The 21467-nt window shown below is 46.5% G+C and overlaps 1 protein-coding gene across 1 annotated transcript in view; it reads left to right on the forward strand.

Annotated features, from left to right (window-relative positions):
* LOC144493945 (dynein axonemal heavy chain 8-like) overlaps positions 1-21467 on the forward strand; it is a 1745965-nt gene that overhangs the window by 136134 nt on the left and 1588364 nt on the right. The window contains exons 9-10 of the mRNA XM_078213522.1: positions 1261-1421; positions 3268-3444. Of these exons, the coding sequence (XP_078069648.1) occupies positions 1261-1421; positions 3268-3444 (338 nt within the window). The remainder of the gene's footprint in view (positions 1-1260; positions 1422-3267; positions 3445-21467) is intronic.

Below are 21467 nucleotides of genomic sequence, written 5' to 3' on the forward strand. Positions count from 1 at the left end.
ATCACAAACAGCAGATGTCCCAATACAGAGCCCTGTGGAACACCACCAGTCACAGGCCTCCAGCCGGAAAAAGACCCTTCCACTACCACCCTCTGTCTTCTGTGACCAACCAGTTCTCCACCCATCTAGCCACCTCGCCCTTTATCCCATGAAATCCAACCTTTTGCACCAACCTACCATGAGGCACTTTGTCAAACGCTTTACTAAAGTCCATATAGACGACATCCACGGCCCTTCCCTCGTCAACCATTCTGGTCACTTCTTCAAAAAACTCCACCAGGTTAGTGAGGCATGACCTCCCTCTCACAAAACCATGCTGACTATCGTTCATGAGTTTATTCCTTTCTAAATGCGCATACATCCTATCTCTAAGAATCCTCTCCAACAACTTCCCTACCACGGACGTCAAGCTCACCGGCCTATAATGACCCGAGTTATCCTTCCTACCCTTCTTAAATAACGGGACCACATTAGCTATCCTCCAATCCTCTTGGACCTCACCTGTGTCCAGTGACGAGACAAAGATTTGTGTCAGAGGCCCAACGATTTCATCTCTCATCTCCCTGAGCAGCCTTGGATAGATTCCATCAGGCCCTGGGGATTTGTCAGTCTTTATATTCTCTAAAAAACCTAACACTTCCTCCCTTGTAATGGAGATTTTCTCTAACGGTTCAACACTCCCCTCCGAGACACTCCCAGTCAACACATCCCTCTCCTTTGTGAATACCGACGCAAAGTATTCATTTAGGATCTCCCCTACTTCTTTGGGCTCTGAGCATAATTCCCCACTTTTGTCCGATTTTTTCCCTGACAACCCTTTTGTTCCTAACGTATGAATAAAATGCCTTGGGATTCTCCTTAATCCTGTCTGCCAAGGACATTATATCAGATATATTAAGAGATGTTCAAAATTCTGAACAGTTTTCATGGAGCAAAAATTGACACACTGGGTGGAACTTCACAGCCTCGCTTGTCCCGAAACCATAAAACCCTACCCGAGGTCAATGGACCTTCCATTGTCCGCCACTCACCCATTCCGATTCCTGGGGTGGACAGGGCGATAAAATTCTGACCATTTTTTCTACTGACGGCAGGGTCATTAACCACAAGACTTATAATGAAGGCAGTTCGACAAAGAACCAGAGGAGAGATGAGGACATTTTTTTTGATGCCAGAAGTTGTGATCTGCTGCATTGCCTGAAAGGAATGAAAGCAGACTGAATGACCTATCTGTCTTCTGTGATTATATATTTTCTTAAGGTACAAAAGCAAGTCTTGAAAAAGCTGTTGTGCTGAAGAGTGAGACGGTTGATCTTTCTCAGCTCCGTTCATTTGAGCAAGTGAAAGCTGCAGCATCAAACCCAGAAATGATTTTACAAATTGAAAATTTACTTTTGATGTGGCGCAATCAGCTCGAACAGGTTTGTTTAATAAACTATTAAATCTAACAAGATTAATGTCTCATTTTCCTCCTTATGCACCACAGAAATATCTGTTTTGAAAATAAATGATTTTATATTCCAATTTTCAATTTGCTTTGTCTTGTAATGTTTGAGTTCATTCTGATTTCCCAACTGAGTCTTGACTTTGTAAATCAAAGTTACAAAGTTATAAAAGTTTACTTATTAGTCACAAGTAGGCTTACATTAACACTGCAATGAAGTTACTGTGAAAATGTCACACTGGCCCAATTTTCTTGTACTTGCACTCTCATATCATGGATGAGCCTCAAATATTTTTGCCTATCATTTGACTTCGACAGGAGGAGCTTTATCTGAGCGCTTGACCTGCAGAACTTGCCTCGGTTGATCACAAATCTGGCAAGGGAAAAACTCAGGGCATTCACCTAAAAAAAAGATAGGGGCAATAAAGTTGCCTAAATTTCACAAGATCCAATGTGAAACCTTTAAACAATGGGGACAATTTTACCATTTTTTTTAACGTGCTGGGCGGACTTGAAACTGGGAGAGTTTTAGATCCGTCGTTTGGGTGTGTTTTCAGCCACCAACCCCCCCACCCTCCCTTGCTCCATATGCAATCTGCCTGCAAAAATTTGAGCAAGCCTGTTGCTCGCTGCAGAAGCCTGTGGGCGGGGCTTAACATGCCCAAAGCCTGCAGTGGGAGATAGTGCGCATGTGCAGGCTTCTGATGCTGCACATCCGCATTAGCAGTAGCAGGGGTTTAACAGAAAAGAGAGAGCTGTCAGGCCCCTGCTAGTGCAGGCTGCCTGAAGCAGCTCCCCCACCCCCCTGCAATTGCGATACAGACCTCGCCGATTCCCCCCCCACCCCACGATCACAGACCCGCCGCCCTCCCCCGACCGATCGTTGAAGAGTGGTAGCAGGCCCCCCCAACCCCTCTCTCTTATTTCTTGGCTGAAAATAAGTAAATGGATTACTAGTGGGAGCAAAATTAAAGTCTACAAATTTCCTTTTTTTTTCAGTGTCAGCTCAAGCAAGAAAAGTGGAGAGTAGCCCACCAGCTGCACTCTGGTTTTTCCCGTCATGATTTTCAGACACTCTAGGAGTGATCTTACCAAAAAATGGGAGAAATTCGTGTTTTTTTTGGTTGACTTAAAAATCGAATCTTACCTGACTTTGTCAGCCAAACTTGGATTCTACCAACAGGAGGAGTGGTGAGGTCCTAAATTGCCCGAAAGCCAGCGCGAGACTAATCTCTTTGGATATCCGATGCTGGTAAGACCGCGACAGGCAAGAATTTGTGTGTGAATTAGCTCTCTCACGATCTTACCAGCTTGCCCGCCAATTGACTGGCAGGGGAGGGAGTTAAAATCGCCTCCTCTTTTTTGTTTAACACAAATTGAAGGTGCGTGCCACACAAAATCATGCTGGTGTCCACTTCGCCAACAATTCAGCATCTTGAAAAGGGTACCCTTTTTAAAGGGTTGATAGCGCCAGGGACTCAGTTCGATTCCTGGTTTGGGTCACTGTCTATGCGGAGTCTGCATGTTCTCCCCATATCTGTGTTCTCCGGTTTCCTCCCAGCAAGACATAGTAGTTAGCTGCATTGGCCATTCTAAATTCTCCATCAGTGTATCCGAACAGGCACCAAGTGTGACGATTAGTGGATTTTTACAGTAACTTCATTGCAGTGTTAATGTAAGCCTATTTGTGACACTAATAAGTAAACTAAACTTTATTTAATTATTTTCAAAAAGCCACTATCTGATTTAAGGTTTAACTTCTGGAAACTTGATTACTAATGATAAAAATGTAAATCATGAAGTATGTTTTTTTTTATCCACAGGTATTGGCCCAAAGTAATCAAGTGAGAAAAGAAGCAGAAAATTCAGGTCCCCTCACTGAACTGGAATATTGGAAATGCATGTCTGCTAAATTCAATTCCATCATAGAGCAGCTTAGAGGACAACATTGCAAGGCAGTGATCAATGTTTTGAAAGCAAGTCATTCAAAAATGTTAAAGGTAAAAATTATCAAAAAGCAGTGTGAGGAACACAATTACAATTTTGTAAATATTTTTATCACTGTTTTGAATAACAATTAGGCCAGGATTTTTGAAATAGGAACAGAACACCTGAAGTAATAATTTTGTTATAAATTAAGAACTTCATAGGTATCTTCAGGTTTAGTGGCACCAGCCTCAAAAAGGTGGATCCAATAGCTTGGAACTCATTTAAGACCATGAAACCACAAGACATAGGAGCAGAATTAAGCCACTCAGCCCATCGAGTCCGCTCCGCCATTCAATCATAGCTGATATTTTTCTCATCCCCATTCTCCTGCCTTTTCCCCACAACCTCGGATCCTCTTATTAATCAAGAACCTATTTATCTCTGTCTTAAAGACACTCAATGACCTGGCCTCCACAGCCTTCTGCGGCAAAGAGTTCTACAGATTCACCACTCTCTGGCTGAAGAAATTCCTCCTCATCTCTGTTTTAAAGAATCGTCCCTTGAGCCTGAGGTTGAGCACTCTGGTTCTAGTTTTTCCTATAGTAGAAACAGCCTCTCCATGTCCACTCTCTCCAGGCCTCACAGTATCCTGTAAGTTTCAAGAAGATCCCCCCTCACCCTTCTAAACTCTAAAGGTTGCCACTCAAGTGGATAGAGCTGTGAAGAAGGCATATAGTGTGTTAGCTTTTATTAACAGGGGGTTGGAGTTTAAGAGCCGTGGGGTTATGCTGCAACTGTACAGGACCTTGGTGAGACCGCATTTGGAATATTGCGTGCAGTTCTGGTCACCTCACTATAAGAAGGATGTGGAAGCGCTGGAAAGAGTGCAGAGGAGATTTACCAGGATGCTGCCTGGTTTGGAGTGTCGGTCTTATGAGGAAAGGTTGAGGGAGCTGGGGCTGTTCTCTCTGGAGCGGAGGAGATTGAGGGGAGACTTAATAGAGGTTTATAAAATGATGAAGGGGATAGATCGAGTGAACGTTCAAAGACTATTTCCTCGGGTGGATGGAGCTATTACAAGGGGGCATAACTATAGGGTTCGTGGTGGGAGATATAGGAAGGATATCAGAGGTAGGTTCTTCACGCAGAGAGTGGTTGGGGTGTGGAATGGACTGCCTGCAGTGATAGTGGAGTCAGACACTTTAGGAACATTTAAGCGGTTATTGGATAGGCACATGGAGCACACCAGGATGGTAGGGAGTAGGATAGCTTGATCTTGGTTTCAGATGAAGGTCGGCACAACATCGTGGGCCGAAGGGCCTGTTCTGTGCTGTTATGTTCTATGTTCTATGAGTGCAAACCCAGAGTCCTCAACCGATCCTCATACAACAAGCTTTGCATTCAACGGATCATTCTTGTGAACCTCCTCTGGACCTTTTCAAAGGCCAGCACATCCTTCCTTAGATATGGGGCCCAAAACTGCTTACAATACTCCAAATGGGGCTCTGACCAGAGCCTTATACAGCCTCAGAAGTACTTCCCTGCTCTTGTATTCTGGCCCTCTCGACATGAATGCTAACATTGCATTTGCCTTCCTAACTGCCGACTGAACCTGCACGTTAACATTAAGAGAATCTTGAACAATGATTCCCAAGTCCCTTTGTGGTTCTGATTTCCTAAGCATTTTCCCATTTAGAAAATAGTCTATGCCTCCATTCCTCCTTCCAAAATGCATACCTCACACTTTTCCTCATTGTATTCCATCTGCCACTCCTTTGCCCACTCTCCTAACCTGTCCAAGTCCTTCTGCAGCCCCGCTGCTTCCTCAATACTACCTGTCCCTCTACATCTCTTTGTATCATCTGCAAACTTAGCAACAGGGCTTTCAGTTTCTTCCTCCAAATCGTTAATGTATATTGTGAAAAGTTGTGGTCCCAGCACAGACCCCTGAGGCACAGCACTAGTCACCGGCTGCAATCCTGAAAAAGACCCCTTTATCCCCACTCTCTGCCTTCTGCCAGTCAGCCAATCCTCTATCCATGCCAGGATCTTACCCTTAATACCATGGGCACTTAACTTATTTAACAGCCTCTTATGCCGCACCTTGTCAAAAGCCTTCTGGAAATCTAAATAAATCACGTCCACTGGTTCTCCTTTATCTAACTTCCTTGTTACCTCCTCAAAGAACTCTAACAGATTTGTCAGATATGACCTCCCCTTGACAACTTTATTTATTTATTTAACACTATATGAACTAAGTGCCAATAGAAAGAACAAATTAATATTCTGGTGAATCCAAGCCAATGACAAACCAAGGAGGTGATTTATATTGAATTGAACCATCTAGAAGAGCAGCAGACACGTGGGAACACCACCACCTGGGAGTTCCCCTCACCATCCTGACATGGAAATATATTCTGATACCTTCACTTTTTTGTTGGGTCAAAATCCTTGAACACTCTCCCTTGCAGCACTGTTTTGATGGTATCAGGCAGGAACTTTCAAAAGTTAATCGGGGGTGTCTGTGGGAAGGCAAAGGGATGTCTGGTAAGTGGAAGTCTTTCAAAAGTGTGTTAACCAGGGTACAGGGTAAGCACATTCCTCTTAGAGTGAAGGGCAAGGCTGGCAGAAGTCGGGAACCCTGGATGACTTGGGATATTGAGGCCCAGGTCAAGAAGAAGAAGGAGGCACATGACATGCATAGGCAGCTGGGATCAAGTGAATCCCTTGAAGAGAATAGGGGTTGTAGGAGGAGAGTTAAGAAATAAATCAGGAGGGCAAAAAGGGGACACAAGGTAGTTTTGGCAGATAAGGCAAAGGAGAATCCAAAGAGCTTCTACAAATACATAAAGGGCAAAAGGGAGAGAGTAGGGCCTCTTAAGGATCAACAAGATCATCTATGTGCGGATCCACAAGAAATGGGTGAGAACCTAAATGAATATTTCTCATCAGTATTTACTGTTGAGAAAAGCATGGATGTTAGGGATCTTGGGGAAATAAATAATGATGTCTTGAGGAGTGTACATATTACAGAGAAAGAGGTGCTATAAATTTTAAAAGCACATCATGGTAGATAAATCCACCGGGCCTGATGAAGTGTATCCCAGGACATTGTGGGAGGCTAGGGAGCAAATTGCGGGTCCCCTAGCAGAGATATTTGAATCATCGATAGTCATGGGTGAGGTGCCTGAAGGTTGGAGAGTGGCAAATGTGCCTTGGTTTAAAAAGGGCTGCAGGGAAAAGCCTGGGAACTACAGGCCAGTCAACCTCACATCTGTGCTGGGTAAGTTGTTGGAAGGTATTTTGAGAGACAGGATTTACAGGCATTTAGAGACACAGGACTGATTAGGGACAGTCAGCATGGCTTTGTGAGTGGAAAATCATCTCTCACAAATTTAATTGAGTTTTTTGAAGGAGTAACCAAGAAGGTAGATGAGGGCAGTGCAGTTGATGTTGCCTACATGGACTTTAGCAAGGCCGTTGACAAGGTACTGCATGGTAGGTTGTTGCATAAGGTTAAATCTCATGAGATCCAAGGTAAGATAGCTAAATTGATACAAAATTGGCTGGATGACAGAAGACGTTCGCATTACAGGTAAAACAAAGGCAGAATACCTACTGAAACTGGAGGAAGTCCTTAGCCATTTTTCAAAAGCCGGCATGTGATTAAAGAGGGAGAAATATGTCTTCTTGGTACTCCAAGTGACCTGTCTGGGTTATAAAGTGGACAAGTTAGGTCCACATCCTTTAGAAGACCAGTGCAGGTGATAAAAGATACTCCAACGCCCACCTCAATCCAGGAGATTTTAGGCTGCTGACGTCCTACAGAAAATTCATACCAAACCCGGTCTCCATCTTGGTTCTGCTACATCACAGCTAAAAAAAGTTCAAGCTTGGGAATGTCTGCCTGTCAAGACCTCGCTTTCAAGAAAATAAAGCAACAGCTATCATCATCGAATGTCTTACTACATTACGATCCCAGAAAAGAGTTAGTGCTAACCTGTGCTGCATCTTATTACGGCATCGGGACAGTATTAGCACTTAGATGTCCAAATGGAGAGGAACACCCAATAGCTTATGCCTCCTGGACCTTAGCTATAGCAGAAAGAAAGTATGCCCATATTTAAAAAGAAGGGTTACTGATCACAAGCCGTTACTTGGACTACTAAGAGGACAAGGCGGTACCACCGATAGCATCAGCTCAGATCCAGGCATTATTATTGGCAGTTTACAACTATCAGTTACAGCACTGGTTAAGAGTTCGAGTGACAAACACAGATGCCTTAAGTAGGCTACCTTTAGCAGACACCCCACCGATGGTACTCCAAGTAGAAGAGACGGATTTTCTGGATACCCTCCCAGTGGCCACACAAAATACACGTCTTTGAATGCAAAAGGACCCCGTATTCACAAAAGTTAATCTCAGTACTGATAGAGGCAATGGAAAGGTCAGGGGGGGATACGGGGGGGAATGTGACATCTCTGCCTCTGGGGGGGGGGGGCGGAGACGTCACATCCCCCCCCACCACCCCCCCTCAGGGAAGAGACGTCACATCCCCCCCCCTGCCCCCCACCCCACCCCAGGGAAGAGACATCACAAGCCCCCCCTACCCCCGCCCTCCCTCCAGGGAAGAGATATCACATCCCTCCCCCAACCACCCCCCCTCAGGAAAGAGATGTCAGACCCCCCCCCCCAGGGAAGAGATGTCACATTCCACCCCTCCCCGACACCACCCCCCCCCCCCCAACCAGGGAAAGTCAAAGGCAGCGCAGACAGCAGTGCTGTGAGCACTGCCTTTGACTTTCGCGCTCGGGCGCGCTGAGTGCTGTCGGCTTCGAACTGCACATGCGCAGTTCGGTGCTCCTACAGATGCAAATGCACTAGGCCCCGCCCACTGGACCCACGCCAAAAAAAGGCGTATGGGGGCACTGGAGCGCGGCTGCCGGGCGCGGGTTTGATTTACGACCGCACCCAGCACTTAGAGCCGATTTGGTAAAATCGGCCCCACTGGATCAGACGCAAAAACATCAGGGTTGCTTTGGTAACAGGCTTTACGCATTTGAATTAGAACATGTTTTGAATTTTAATCAATCAATTTGAAATAGGAATTTGAATAGCAGCAGCCTATTGGATTTGAATTTGATGTTTTGATAACCTGTAAACCAATCCTATTGTGGGGATTTCTGGTATGTTATTGAGAGTATAAAGGACACAACTCGTAGCTCCAAACTGCCAGAAGACCGACTGCCACAGATCACAGCTAGAGAGAGAGAAAGACACAGATAGTAACTGTTCTCTGCGAGTGTAACAGCCACATTTATGTCTTAAAAGAAAGCCTCATCTCCATCATAAAGGTACCAACAGAACAACAGAAGAAACCACCCTCCCATCCATTGACTCTGTCTGCATTTCCTGCTGCCTCGGCAAAGCAGCCAGCATAATTAAAGACCACACGCACCCCGGACATTCTCTCTTCCACCTTCTTCCGTCAGGAAAAAGATACAAAAGTCGGAGGTCATGTACCAACCGACTCAAGAACAGCGTCTTCCCTGCTGCTGTCAGAGTTTTGAATGGAACTACCTTGCATTAAGTTGATCTTTCTCTATACCCTAGCTATGATTGTAACACCACATTCTGCACTCTCTCTTTTCCTTCTCTATGAATGGTATGCTTTGTCTGTATAGCGCGCAAGAAACAATACTTTTCACTGTATGCTAATACATGTGACAATAATAAATCAAATCAAATCAAAACAAAAACGAAAATCAGCACAGAAATCCTGGAAGAAGACAAACCTGATTGAAATTTGAGAGTGACTAAAAATTCTATTTGTTTTTGTAAATAAGTGGGAATTATAATTATCTCATAGAGTCATAGAGGTTTACAGCATGGAAACAGGCCTTTCAGCCCAACTTGTCCATGCCTTTTTTTTAAAACCCCGAAGCTAGTCCCAATTGGCCGCATTTGGCCCATAGGGAGGAAATTAGACGGGTAAATTGGAAGGAGGCATTCTTGGGGAAAAGTACCGAAGGAAAGTGGAGGATTTTCAAGGAATGTTTGTCTGGAGCTCTGCATGACAACGTTCCGATGAGACAGGGGGGTGTTGGTAGGGTACGGGAACCGTGGTGCACGAAGGTTGTGATGAACCTGGTAAATAAGAAAAGAGAGGCGTACAGAAGGTTCAGAGAGCTAGGAGGTGTTAAGGATTTAGAGGAGTATACGCGATGTAGGAAGGAGCTTAAGAAGGAAATTAGGAGAGCGAGAAGGGGTCATGAGAAGACCTTGGCGGGTAAGATTAAGGAGAATCCCAAGGCTTTCTACAAATATGTCAAGAGTAAAAGGATGAGATGTGAAGGCATAGGACCCTTAAAAGGTGAAGGGGGAAAAGTTTGTGCGGAACCGTTAGAAATGGCGGAGGTGCTTAATGAATACTTTACCTCGGTATTCACGGTGGAAAGGGATCTGGGTGGTTGTACTGCTGGATTGCGGAGGACAGAAAGGATCGAGCATGTGGACATAAAGAAAGAGGATGTGTTGGAACTATTGAATGGCATCAAGGTTGGTAAGTCGCCGGGACCGGATGGGATGTACCCCAGGTTACTGTGGGAGGCGAGGGAGGAGATTGCGGAGCCTTTGGCGATGATCTTTGCATCGTCGATGGAGACGGGAGAGGTTCCGGAGGATTGGAGGATTGCGGATGTGGTCCCTATATTCAAGAAAGGGAACAGGGACAGCCCGGGAAATTACCGACCGGTGAGTCTAACCTCAGTGGTTGGTAAGTTGATGGAGAGGATCCTGAGAGACAGGATTTATGATCATCTAGAGAAGTTTAGTATGATCAAAAGTAGTCAGCACGGCTTTGTCAGGGGCAGGTCGTGCCTTACGAGCCTGGTTGAGTTCTTTGAAAATGTGACCAAGCACATTGACGAAGGAAGAGCGGTGGATGTGGTCTATATGGACTTCAGCAAAGCGTTCGATAAGGTCCCCCATGCAAGACTTCTTGAGAAAGTGAGAGGGCATGGGATCCAAGGGGCTGTTGCCTTGTGGATCCAGAACTGGCTTGCCTGCAGAAGGCAGAGAGTGGCTGTGGAGGGGTCTTTCTCTGCATGGAGGTCAGTGACCAGTGGAGTGCCCCAGGGATCTGTTCTGGGACCCTTGCTGTTTGTCATTTTCATAAATGACCTGGATGAGGAAGTGGAGGGATGGGTTGGTAAGTTTGCTGACGACACCAAGGTAGGTGGTGTTGTGGATAGTTTGGAGGGATGTCAGAAGTTGCAGCGAGACATAGATAGAATGCAAGACTGGGCGGAGAAGTGGCAGATGGACTTCAACCCGGATAAGTGTGTAGTGATCCATTTTGGCAGATCCAATGGGATGGAGCAGCAGTATAAAATGAAGGGTACCATTCTTAGCAGTGTAGAGGATCAGAAGGACCTTGGGGTCCGGGTCCATAGGACTCTTAAATCGGCCTCGCAGGTGGAGGATGCGGTCAAGAAGGCGTATGGCGTACTAGCCTTCATTAATCGAGGGATTGAGTTTAGGAGTCGGGAGATAATGCTGCAGCTTTATAGGACCCTGGTTAGACCCCACTTGGAGTACTGCGCGCAGTTCTGGTCACCTCATTACAGGAAAGATGTTGAAGCCATTGAAAGGGTGCAGAGGAGATTTACAAGGATGTTGCCTGGATTGGGGGGCATGCCTTATGAGGATAGGTTGAGGGAGCTTGGTCTCTTCTCCCTGGAGAGACGAAGGATGAGAGGTGACCTGATAGAGGTTTACAAGATGTTGAGGGGTCTGGATAGGGTGGACTCTCAGAGGCTATTTCCAAGGGCTGAAATGGTTGCTACGAGAGGACACAGGTTTAAGGTGCTGGGGGGTAGGTACAGGGGGGATGTCAGGGGTAAGTTTTTCACTCAGAGGGTGGTGGGTGAGTGGAATCGGCTGACGTCGGTGGTGGTGGAGGCAAACTCGTTGGGGTCTTTTAAGAGACTTCTGGATGAGTACATGGGATTTAATGGGATTGAGGGCTATAGATAGGCCTAGAGGTGGGGATGTGATCGGCGCAACTTGTGGGCCGAAGGGCCTGTTTGTGCTGTGACTTTCTATGTTCTATGTTCTATTCCTCTATACCCACCTTACCCATGTAACTGTCCAAACACTTTTTAAAAAACAAAATTGTACCCGCCTCTACTACTACCTCTGGCAGCTTGTTCCAGACACTCACCACCCTCAGTTGAAAAAATTGCCCCTCTGGACACTTTTGTATCTCTCCCCTCTCACCTTAAACCGATGCCCTCTAGTTTTAGACACCCCTACGTTTGTGAAAAGATATTGACTTTCTAGCTGATCTATGCCCCTCATTATTTTATAGACCTCTATAAGATCACCCCTCAGCCTTCTATGCTCCAGAGAAAAAAGTTCCAGTCTATCAAGCTTCTCCTTATAACTCAAACCATCAAGTCTCTGTAGCATCCTAGTAAATCTTTTCTGCACTCTTTCTAGTTTAATAATATCCTTTCTATAATAGGGTGACCAGAACTGTACACAATATTCCAAGTGTGGCCTTACCAATGTCGTGTACAATTTCAACAAAACGTCCCAACTCCTGTATTCAATGTTTTGACCAATGAAACCAAGCATGCTGAATGCCTTCTTCACCACTCTGTCCACCTGTGACTCCACTTTCAAGGAGCTATGAACATGTACCCTTAGGTCTCTGTGTTATGTAACTCTCCCCAACGCCCTACCATGAACTGAGTAAGTCCTGCCCTGGTTCAATCTACCAAAATGCATCACCTTGCATTTATCTAAATTAAACTCCATCTGCCATTAGTCACCCACTGGCCCAATTGATCAAGATCCCATTGCAATCGGAGGTAACCTTCACTGTCCACTATGCCACCAATCTTGGTGTCATCTGCAAACTTACTAATCATGCCTCCTAAATTCTCATCCAAATCATTAATATAAATGACAAATAACAGTGGACCCAGCACCAATCCCTGAGGCACACCACTGGTCACAGGTTTCCAGTTTGAAGAACAACCCTCTACCACCACCCTCTAGCTTCTGTCATCAACTCTTGCAACTCGGCCAATGTTGTCTACCTGATACGCTGCAGGAAAGGATGTCCCGAGGCATGGTACATTGGTGAGACCATGCAGACGCTATGACAACGAATGAATGAACACCGTTCAACAGTCACCAGGCAGGAGTGTTCCCTTCCAATTGGGGAACACTTCAGCAGTCACAGGCATTCAGCCTCTGATCTTCGGGTAAGCGTTCTCCGAGGCGGCCTTCACGACACACGACAACGCAGAATCGCTGAGCAGAGACTGATAGCCAAGTTCCACACACATGAGAACGGCGTCAACTGGGATCTTGGGTTCATGTCACACTATCTGTAACCCCCACGACTGGCCTGGGCTTGCAAAATCTCACTAACTGTCCTGGCTGGAAACAATACACATCTCTTTAACCTGTGCTTAACCCTCTCTCCACTCACATTGTCTGTACCTTTAAGACTTGATTACCTGTAAAGACACGCATTCCACCCATTATCTTGTAAATTGAGTTTGTGTCTTTATATGCCCTGTTTGTGTCACTCACCTGAAGAAGGGGCTTGGGGCTCCGAAAGCTAGTGCTGCCAAATAAACCTGTTGGACTTTAACCTGGTGTTGTGAGACTTCTTACTGTTCAGTCATCAAACCAGCTTTGTATCCATTTGGCTACCTCACCCTGGATCCCGTGAGATTTAACCTTATGCAACAACCTACTATGCGGTACCTTGTCAACGGCCTTGCTAAAGTCCATGTAGACAACATCAACTGCACTGCCCTCATCTACTTTCTTGGTTACCCCTTCCAAAAACTCAATCAAATTTGTGAGACATGATTTTCCACTCACAAAGCCATGCTGACTGTCCCTAATCAATTCTTGCGAGTCTAAGTGCTTATAGATCCTGTCTCTCAAAATACCTTCCAACAACTTACCTACCACAGATGTGAGGCTCACCGGCCTGTCGTTCCCAGGCTTTTCCCTGCAGCCCTTTTTAAACAAAGGCACAACATTTGCCACCCTCCAATCTTCAGGCACCTCACCTGTGTCTATCGATAATTCAAATTTCTGCTAGGGGACCTGCAATTTGCTCCCTGGCCTCCCACAATGTCCTGGGATATACTTCATTAGGTCCCACAGATTTATCTATCTTGATGCGCTTTCAGACTTCTAGCACCTCCTTCTCTGTAATATGTACACTCCTCAAGACATCTAAACAGCATTCCATTCGAATTGTGTTTCATCTGATTTGTTAATAGTTTAATTAACCTGTTTACTGTTAGAAGAATAAGGTATTACTTGTTTATTTTACAGAGAGTCAGATAGTTATTTTGATTTGACCACAAAAAGCTGTTGGAGTGCAGATGTTCACCTTCTGACAAACACTTGAACAGGTTATGAAGGGAGGTACTTCTCTTTCAGTGGTTGCGTGTTAGTTCTCAGAGAGGAGATCATAACACCATTCAAAGTGGTTGGACATACATCGGGTGCATTCAGCAATCACAACAATAACGATAGAGAATATTCGCACCTCATTTGCGACATATGGAATCCCAGAAGTGCTACTCTCTGACAATGAACCGGCATTCACCAGCCAGGAGTTCAGCCATTTTATGAAGTTGAATGGGATTCAACATAGAATCATAGAATCCCAAGCATAATGATATGTCATTTGTCCATTCAATCCGGACATTAACTCCCATCTTGGCTGAAGTTGCTAAGTAAATATAAACTCTCATCATAGAGGTCAAAGTGAACATTCCACTGGCTCACTGCCAAGTTGAATAGACATGTGATCCTGCATCCAAGTATGTATCTATTCCATGTCTGGGCAATGAATGTCCCGATTTATAAAGTTGCAAAATATGTTCCCTCATCAAAAACTTTCTGATGTGAATTCTGCTAACTGCTATGGTTCCCCGGCCTTTGGCTCTGAACTCTTCACATTTACCATCATCCCTTATGGCAATCTGCTCTTGGCTGAAGTGAACAATGATTCATACAATACTTAAAATACATTTTAAAATAGCAATAATAGTTTAAAGTCAGAATTACTAGTTTGATTCTCTTACTGCATTTATACATGTGTAAACCATTTTTCTCATTAGCTTATTAACTTTATTTTAAGAATCATTTAACTCTTTACTGGTAGTACTGTCAATGCATTATGTATTCTGTCTAAAATCTTAGTAGCTGATTAATAACTTCCCCGTCCACACTCCAAAAATTAATTCTCCTTTACTGAAAACAGAAAATGCTGGGTAAACTCAGATCTAACATAAGAACATAGGAACTAGGAGCAGGAATAGGCCATCTGGTCCCTCGAGCCTGCTCAGTCATTCAATAAGATCATAGAACATAGAACACTACAGCGCAGTACAGGCCCTTCGGCCCTCGATGTTGCGCCGACCAGTGGAACAAATCTAAAGCCCCTCTAATCTACACTATTCCAATATCATCCATATGTTTATCCAATAACCATTTGAATGCTCTTAATGTTGACGAGACATGGCTGATCTTTTCGTGGACTCAGCTCCACTTATCGACCTGCTCACCATAACCCTTAATTCTTTTATTGTTCAAAAATTTATCTACCCTTGCCTTAAAAACATTCAATGAGGTCGCTTCAACTACTTCACTGGGCAGGGAATTCCACATATTCGCAACCCTTTGGGTGAAGAAGTTCCTCTTCAACTCAGTCCTAAATCTGCTCCCCCTTATTTTAAGGCCATGTTTAGTTCTAGTTTCAGCCACCAGTGGAAACAACTTCCTTGCTTCTATCTTACTATTCCCTTCACAATCTTATATGTTTCTATAGGATTTCCCCTCATTCTTCTGAATTCCAATGAGTATAGCCCCAATCTACTCAGTCTCTCCTCATATGCCAACCCTCTCAACACCGGAATCAACCTAGTGAATCTCCTCTGTACCCCGTCCAGTGCCAGTGTATCTTTTTTCAAGTAAGGAGACCGAAACTTGACACAGGACTCCAGCTGCAACATAACCTTGCTGTTTGATGCGCGATTAAATCACTCGGGAGGCTAGATCGTACCCGGGAAATAAAGGCTTTTATTACTAACAAGAATGGAGCATACTATATACAATACAATCCCAGACTAAAGGGTCACCAGGCAGTGCAGTGACCTTTATACTCCTCCAGGTAGGCGGAGCCAACTGGAGTGTACCACAGAACAATATCAACAGGTAGAACACCCCAACCCTAACCCCAACAGTGACAACAGTAACATATCTACAAGTACCCATAGTGCTGACCATCTATGGTTCAGTACTCAGTGGTAACCAACTATGGTTCACCACATTCACCCCTCCTTTAAAACAAAGGCCGGCGGGGCAAAAAAACAGAACGAACTGTCCATATATTCACAAGTTCAGTCGTATTGGAGGACCGCACCGTCTCTGCGACCTCCTCAACACTGGCGGTAACGCCGGTTTTGGTGACCGTGATGACCCTCTCTCCAAGGCGGTGTCCAGTGACTCCTCCAGTTCCTCACGGACGGGTGGACCACAAGGTGGCGACAATCTGCTGGACTCGAGCACGCCTCGAGGTGGCGACAATCTCCTGGACTCAGACAAGCTGTACACGGGAGTAAGAGGATTAAGTGGTGGTCCCGATACTGCCCGCGCCGTGTCAGGAGGGGAGATAAAGGTCAAGGGGTCCCTAACTAGGGGTGTGGGAGCGACTGGGGTTTCCAAGTCCCCTGCAGGCGCCAGATCTCTAATAGAGACCGTGTCCTCTCGCCCGTCAGGATATGCCACATAGGCATATTGAGGGTTGGCGTGGAGGAGATGGACCTGTTCAACCAAAGGGTCGGACTTGCGGGTCCTAACATGCCGCCACAGGAGGACAGGTCCTGAGTACATCAACCAAGACGGCAATGAGGTCCCAGAGGAAGACTTCCTAGGGAAGGAAAACATCCTCTCATGTGGAGTAGCGTTGGTTGCCGTACACAGGAGGGACCGGATGGAATGGAGCACATCAGAAAGTACCTCTTGCCAACGGGAGACTGGAAGACCCTTAGACCTCAACGCCAGTCAGACAGCCTTCCAGACTGTAGCATTTTCTCTTTCAACCTGCCCGTTACCCCTGGGGTTGTAACTCGTAGTTCTACTTGAGGCAATCCCCTTTGAGAGCAGGTATTGCCTCAAGTCGTCACTCATAAATGACGAGCCCCTATCACTGTGGATATAGCTGGGGTAACCGAACAGGGTGAAAAGATCCCGTAATGCTTTGATAACCATGGCAGTGGTCATGTCTGAACAGGGAATGGCAAAAAAGAATCGTGAGTACTCGTCAATCACGTTGAGGAAGTACACGTTCCGATCTGTCGAAGGAAGGGGCACCTTGAAGTCCACACTCAGTCTTTCAAAAGGGCGAGTGGCCTTAATGAGGTGTGCCCTGTCAGATCGGTAGAAGTGCGGTTTGCATTCAGCACATACCTGGCAGCTTCGGGTTATTGACCTGACATCATCCACTGAGTAGGGTAGATTCCGGGCCTTTACGAAATGGAAGAGCCGAGTGATCCCCGGATGGCAGAGATCATTGTGGAGGGCCTGTAATCGATCCTCCTGCACACTTGCACATGTTCCACGCGACAGGGCGTCTGAGGGCTCATTGAGCTTCCCCGGACGGTACATGATATCATAGTTGTAGGTGGAGAGTTCGATTCTCCACCTCAAGATTTTATCATTTTTGATCTTACCCCGTAACGTGTTGTTGAACATGAACGCCACAGACCGCTGGTCCGTGAGCAGGGTGAATCGTTTTCCCGCCAAGTAATGGTGCCAATGCCGGACGGCCTCCACAATGGCCTGAGCCTCTTTTTCCACCGCGGAGTGCCGAATTTCAGGGCCTTGGAGGGTGCGAGAGAAAAAGGCGACGGGTCTGCCCGCCTGGTTAAGTGTGGCGGCCAGGGCGAAATCAGATGCATCACTCTCCACCTGAAAGGGGATGGACTCATCGACAGCGTGCATCGTGGTTTTCGCGATGTCGGCTTTTATCCCTTCAAAGGCTAAGCGAGCCTCTGCTGCTAGGGGAAAAGAGGTAGACTTTATGAGCGGACGGGCTTTGTCCGCATAATTGGGAACCCACTGTGCATAGTATGAAAAGAAACCTAAGCATCTTCTCAGTGCTTTTATACTAGTGGGTAGGGGGAGTTCAAGGAGGGGACGCATACGGTCTGGATCAGGGCCAAGGACCCCGTTTTCCACCACGTATCCGAGAATTCCTAGGCAGCGCTTGCTAAATACACACTTCTCCCTGTTGTAGGTCAGATTCAGGCGAGACGCAGTGCGTAAAAATCTAAGGAGATTGGCATCGTGGTCCTGCTAGTCATGGCCACAGATAGTGACATTGTCCAGGTACGGGAAGGTAGCCCGCAGCCCGTTCTGGTCCACCATTCGGTCCATTGCACGCTGGAAGACCGAGTCCCCATTCGTGACGCCAAAGGGAACCCTTAAAAAGTGGTAAAGACGACCATCCGCCTCAAAGGCCATATATTTTCGGTCCTCTGGGCGAATGGGGAGCTGGTGGTAAGCTGACTTCAAGTCAATGGTGGAGAACACCCGGTACTGCGCAATCTGGTTGACCATGTCAGATATGCGCGGGAGAGGATACGTGTCCAGCTGTGTGTATCTATTAATGGTCTGACTATAGTCTATGACCATCCGGGGTTTGTCTCCAGTTTTAACCACCACGACTTGCGCTCTCCATGGACTAGTACTAGGTTGAATGATCCCTTCCCTGAGGAGCCGCTGAACTTCAGATCGAATAAAGATCCGATCCTCAGCGCTGTAACGCCTGCTGTTAGTTGCGATGGGCTTGCAGCCTGGCATGAGATTCTCGAATAAAGATGGTAGGGTGATTCCGAGTGTCGAGAGGCTACACGTGGAGCGCGCTGGGCAATTTGGAGGCTGCTATTCTCCCACTGAAAGTGGAGGGAGTGGCCCATCGTACTGTAGGGTTACACTCCTCAGGTGGACCATAAAGTCTAGTCCCAGGAGTATCGGAGCGCAAAGGTGCGGTAACACGAGGAGCCTGAAGTTCTCATAAACTGTGCCCCGCACCGTTAGGTTGACCACGCAGCTCCCAAGCACGGTAACAGATCGGGACCTCGACACCATCGAAATTGTCTGTCTGACAGTCTGTACTCGGAGACCGCACCGCTTCACAGTGTCAGGGTGAATGAAACTCTCCGTGCTCCCGCTGTCAAACAAACAATGAATTAGGCGTCCATTTACCTCTATGCCCATCATGGACTTGTCGAATCTGTGAGGCTTGGCCTGGTCCAGGATGATTGACGCCACCGTTAGGTCTTGAGTGCAACTGCAGGCAGCTGAGATGGTTGATGATGATGACCCCTGCTGGTCGTCTGCGGTCGGTGCCGACCAAAATGGCTGCGCCCATGGATCGCACGTGGTCGGTGGCGCTAAAAGTGGCGGCCCCTGCAGGTCGCACGTGTCTTGCGTCTTTGTTGTCAGGAATGGTGGCGCTCTGGAATCGCACGTGGTGGAAGACCTCGAAGAAGCTGGAGACAAGGAGACAGGCTCTGGAGAATCACATGCCGCGCTGCTATGCTTGGAGGGTGGTTTAGCCCTGCAGACTTTGGCATAAAGAACAAAGAACAAGAACAAAGAACAAAGAACAGTACAGCACAGGAAACAGGCCCTTCGGCCCTCCAAGCCTGTGCCGCTCCTTGGTCCAACGAGACCAATCGTTTGTATCCCTCCATTCCCAGGCTGCTCATGTGACTATCCAGGTAAGTCTTAAACAATGTCAGCGTGCCTGCCTCCACCACCCTACTTGGCAGCGCATTCCAGGTCCCCACCACCCTCTGTGTAAAAAACGTCCCTCTGATGTCTGAGTTATACTTCGCCCCTCTCAGCTTGAGCCCGTGACCCCTCGTGATCGTCACCTCCGACCTGGGAAAAAGCTTCCCACTGTTCACCCTATCTATACCCTTCATAATCTTGTATACCTCTATTAGATCTCCCCTCATTCTCCGTCTTTCCAAGGAGAACAACCCCAGTCTACCCAATCTCTCCTCATAGCTAAGACCCTCCATACCAGGCAACATCCTGGTAAACCTTCTCTGCACTCTCTCCAATGCCTCCACGTCCTTCTGGTAGTGCGGCGACCAGAACTGGACGCAGTACTCCAAATGTGGCCTAACCAGCGTTCTATACAGCTGCATCATCAGACTCCAGCTTTTATACTCTATTCCCCATCCTATAAAGGCAAGCATACCATATGCCTTCTTCACCACCTTCTCCACCTGTGTTGCCACCTTCAAGGATTTGTGGACTTGCACACCTAGGTCCCTCTGTGTTTCTATACTCCTGATGACTCTGCCATTTATTGTATAACTCCTCCCTACATTATTTCTTCCAAAATGCATCACTTCGCATTTATCCGGATTAAATTCCATCTGCCACCTCTCCGCCCAATTTTCCAGCCTATCTATATCCTGCTGTATTGCCCGACAATGCTCATCGCTATCCGCAATTCCAGCCATCTTCGTGTCATCCGCAAACTTGCTGATTACACCAGTTACACCTTCTTCCAAATCATTTATATATATCACAAATAGCAGAGGTCCTAGTACAGAGCCCTGCGGAACACCACTGGTCACAGACCTCCAGCCGGAAAAAGACCCTTCGACCACTACCCTCTGTCTCCTATGGCCAAGCCAGTTCTCCACCCATCTAGCCACTTCTCCTTGTATCCCATGAGCCTTAACCTTCTTAACCACCCTGCCATGTGGGACTTTGTCAAATGCCTTACTGAAATCCATATAGACGACATCCACGGCCCTTCCTTCATCAACCGTTTTTGTCACTTCCTCAAAAAACTCCACCAAATTTGTAAGGCACGACCTCCCTCTTACAAAACCATGCTGTCTGTCACTAATGAGATTGTTCCGTTCTAAATGCACATACATCCTGTCTCTAAGAATCCTCTCCAACAACTTCCCTACCACGGACGTCAAGCTCACTGGCCTATAATTTCCTGGGTTATCCCTGCTACCCTTCTTAAACAACGGGACCACATTCGCTATCCTCCAATCCTCAGGGACCTCACCCGTGTCCAAAGAAGCGACAAAGATTTCCGTCAGAGGCCCAGCAATTTCACCTCTCGTCTCCCTGAGCAGTCGAGGATAGATGCCATCAGGCCCTGGGGCTTTGTCAGTTTTAATGTTCCCTAAAAAACCTAACACTTCCTCTCTTGTAATGGAGATTTTCTCTAATGGGTCAACACCTCCCTCCGAGACACTCCTGGTTAACACGCCCCTCTCCTTCGTGAATACCGATGCAAAGTATTCATTTAGGATCTCCCCTATTCCCTTGGGTTCTAAGCATAATTCCCCTCCTTTGTCCCTGAGAGGTCCGATTTTCTCCCTGACAACTCTTTTGTTCCTAACGTATGAATAGAATGCCTTAGGATTCTCCTTAATCCTGCCTGCCAAGAACATCTCGTGCCCTCTTTTTGCCCTTCTAACTCCCCGTTTGAGATCTTTCCTACTCTGTCTGTATTCCTCCAGAGCTCCATCTGTTTTCAGTTGCCTGGACTTAACGTACGCCTTCCTTTTCATTTTAATCAGATCCTCAATTTCCCTGGTTATCCACGGCTCTCGAATCCTACCTTTCCTATCTTTCCTTTTTACAGGCACATGCCTATCCTGCAGCCTTATCAATAGTTCCTTAAAAGACTCCCACATGCCAGACGCGGACTTACCCTCGAACATCCTCTCCCAATCAACATCCACCAATTCCTGCCTAATCCGGCTATAGTCAGCCTTCCCCCAATTTAGCACCCTGCCCGTAGGACAGCACTCATCCTTGTCCATTACTATCCTAAAGTTAACAGAGTTGTGGTCACTATTTGCCACATGTTCCCCTACCGAAACTTTGACGACCTGACCGGGCTCATTTCCCAGAACTAGGTCCAGTATAGCCCCCTCTCTAGTCAGGCTATCTACATACTGTTCCAAAGAACCTTCCAGTACGCATTTTACAAAT

The sequence above is a fragment of the Mustelus asterias genome, chromosome 5 (assembly GCF_964213995.1).
Source record: "Mustelus asterias chromosome 5, sMusAst1.hap1.1, whole genome shotgun sequence".
In the NCBI taxonomy this organism is placed as follows: domain Eukaryota; kingdom Metazoa; phylum Chordata; class Chondrichthyes; order Carcharhiniformes; family Triakidae; genus Mustelus; species Mustelus asterias.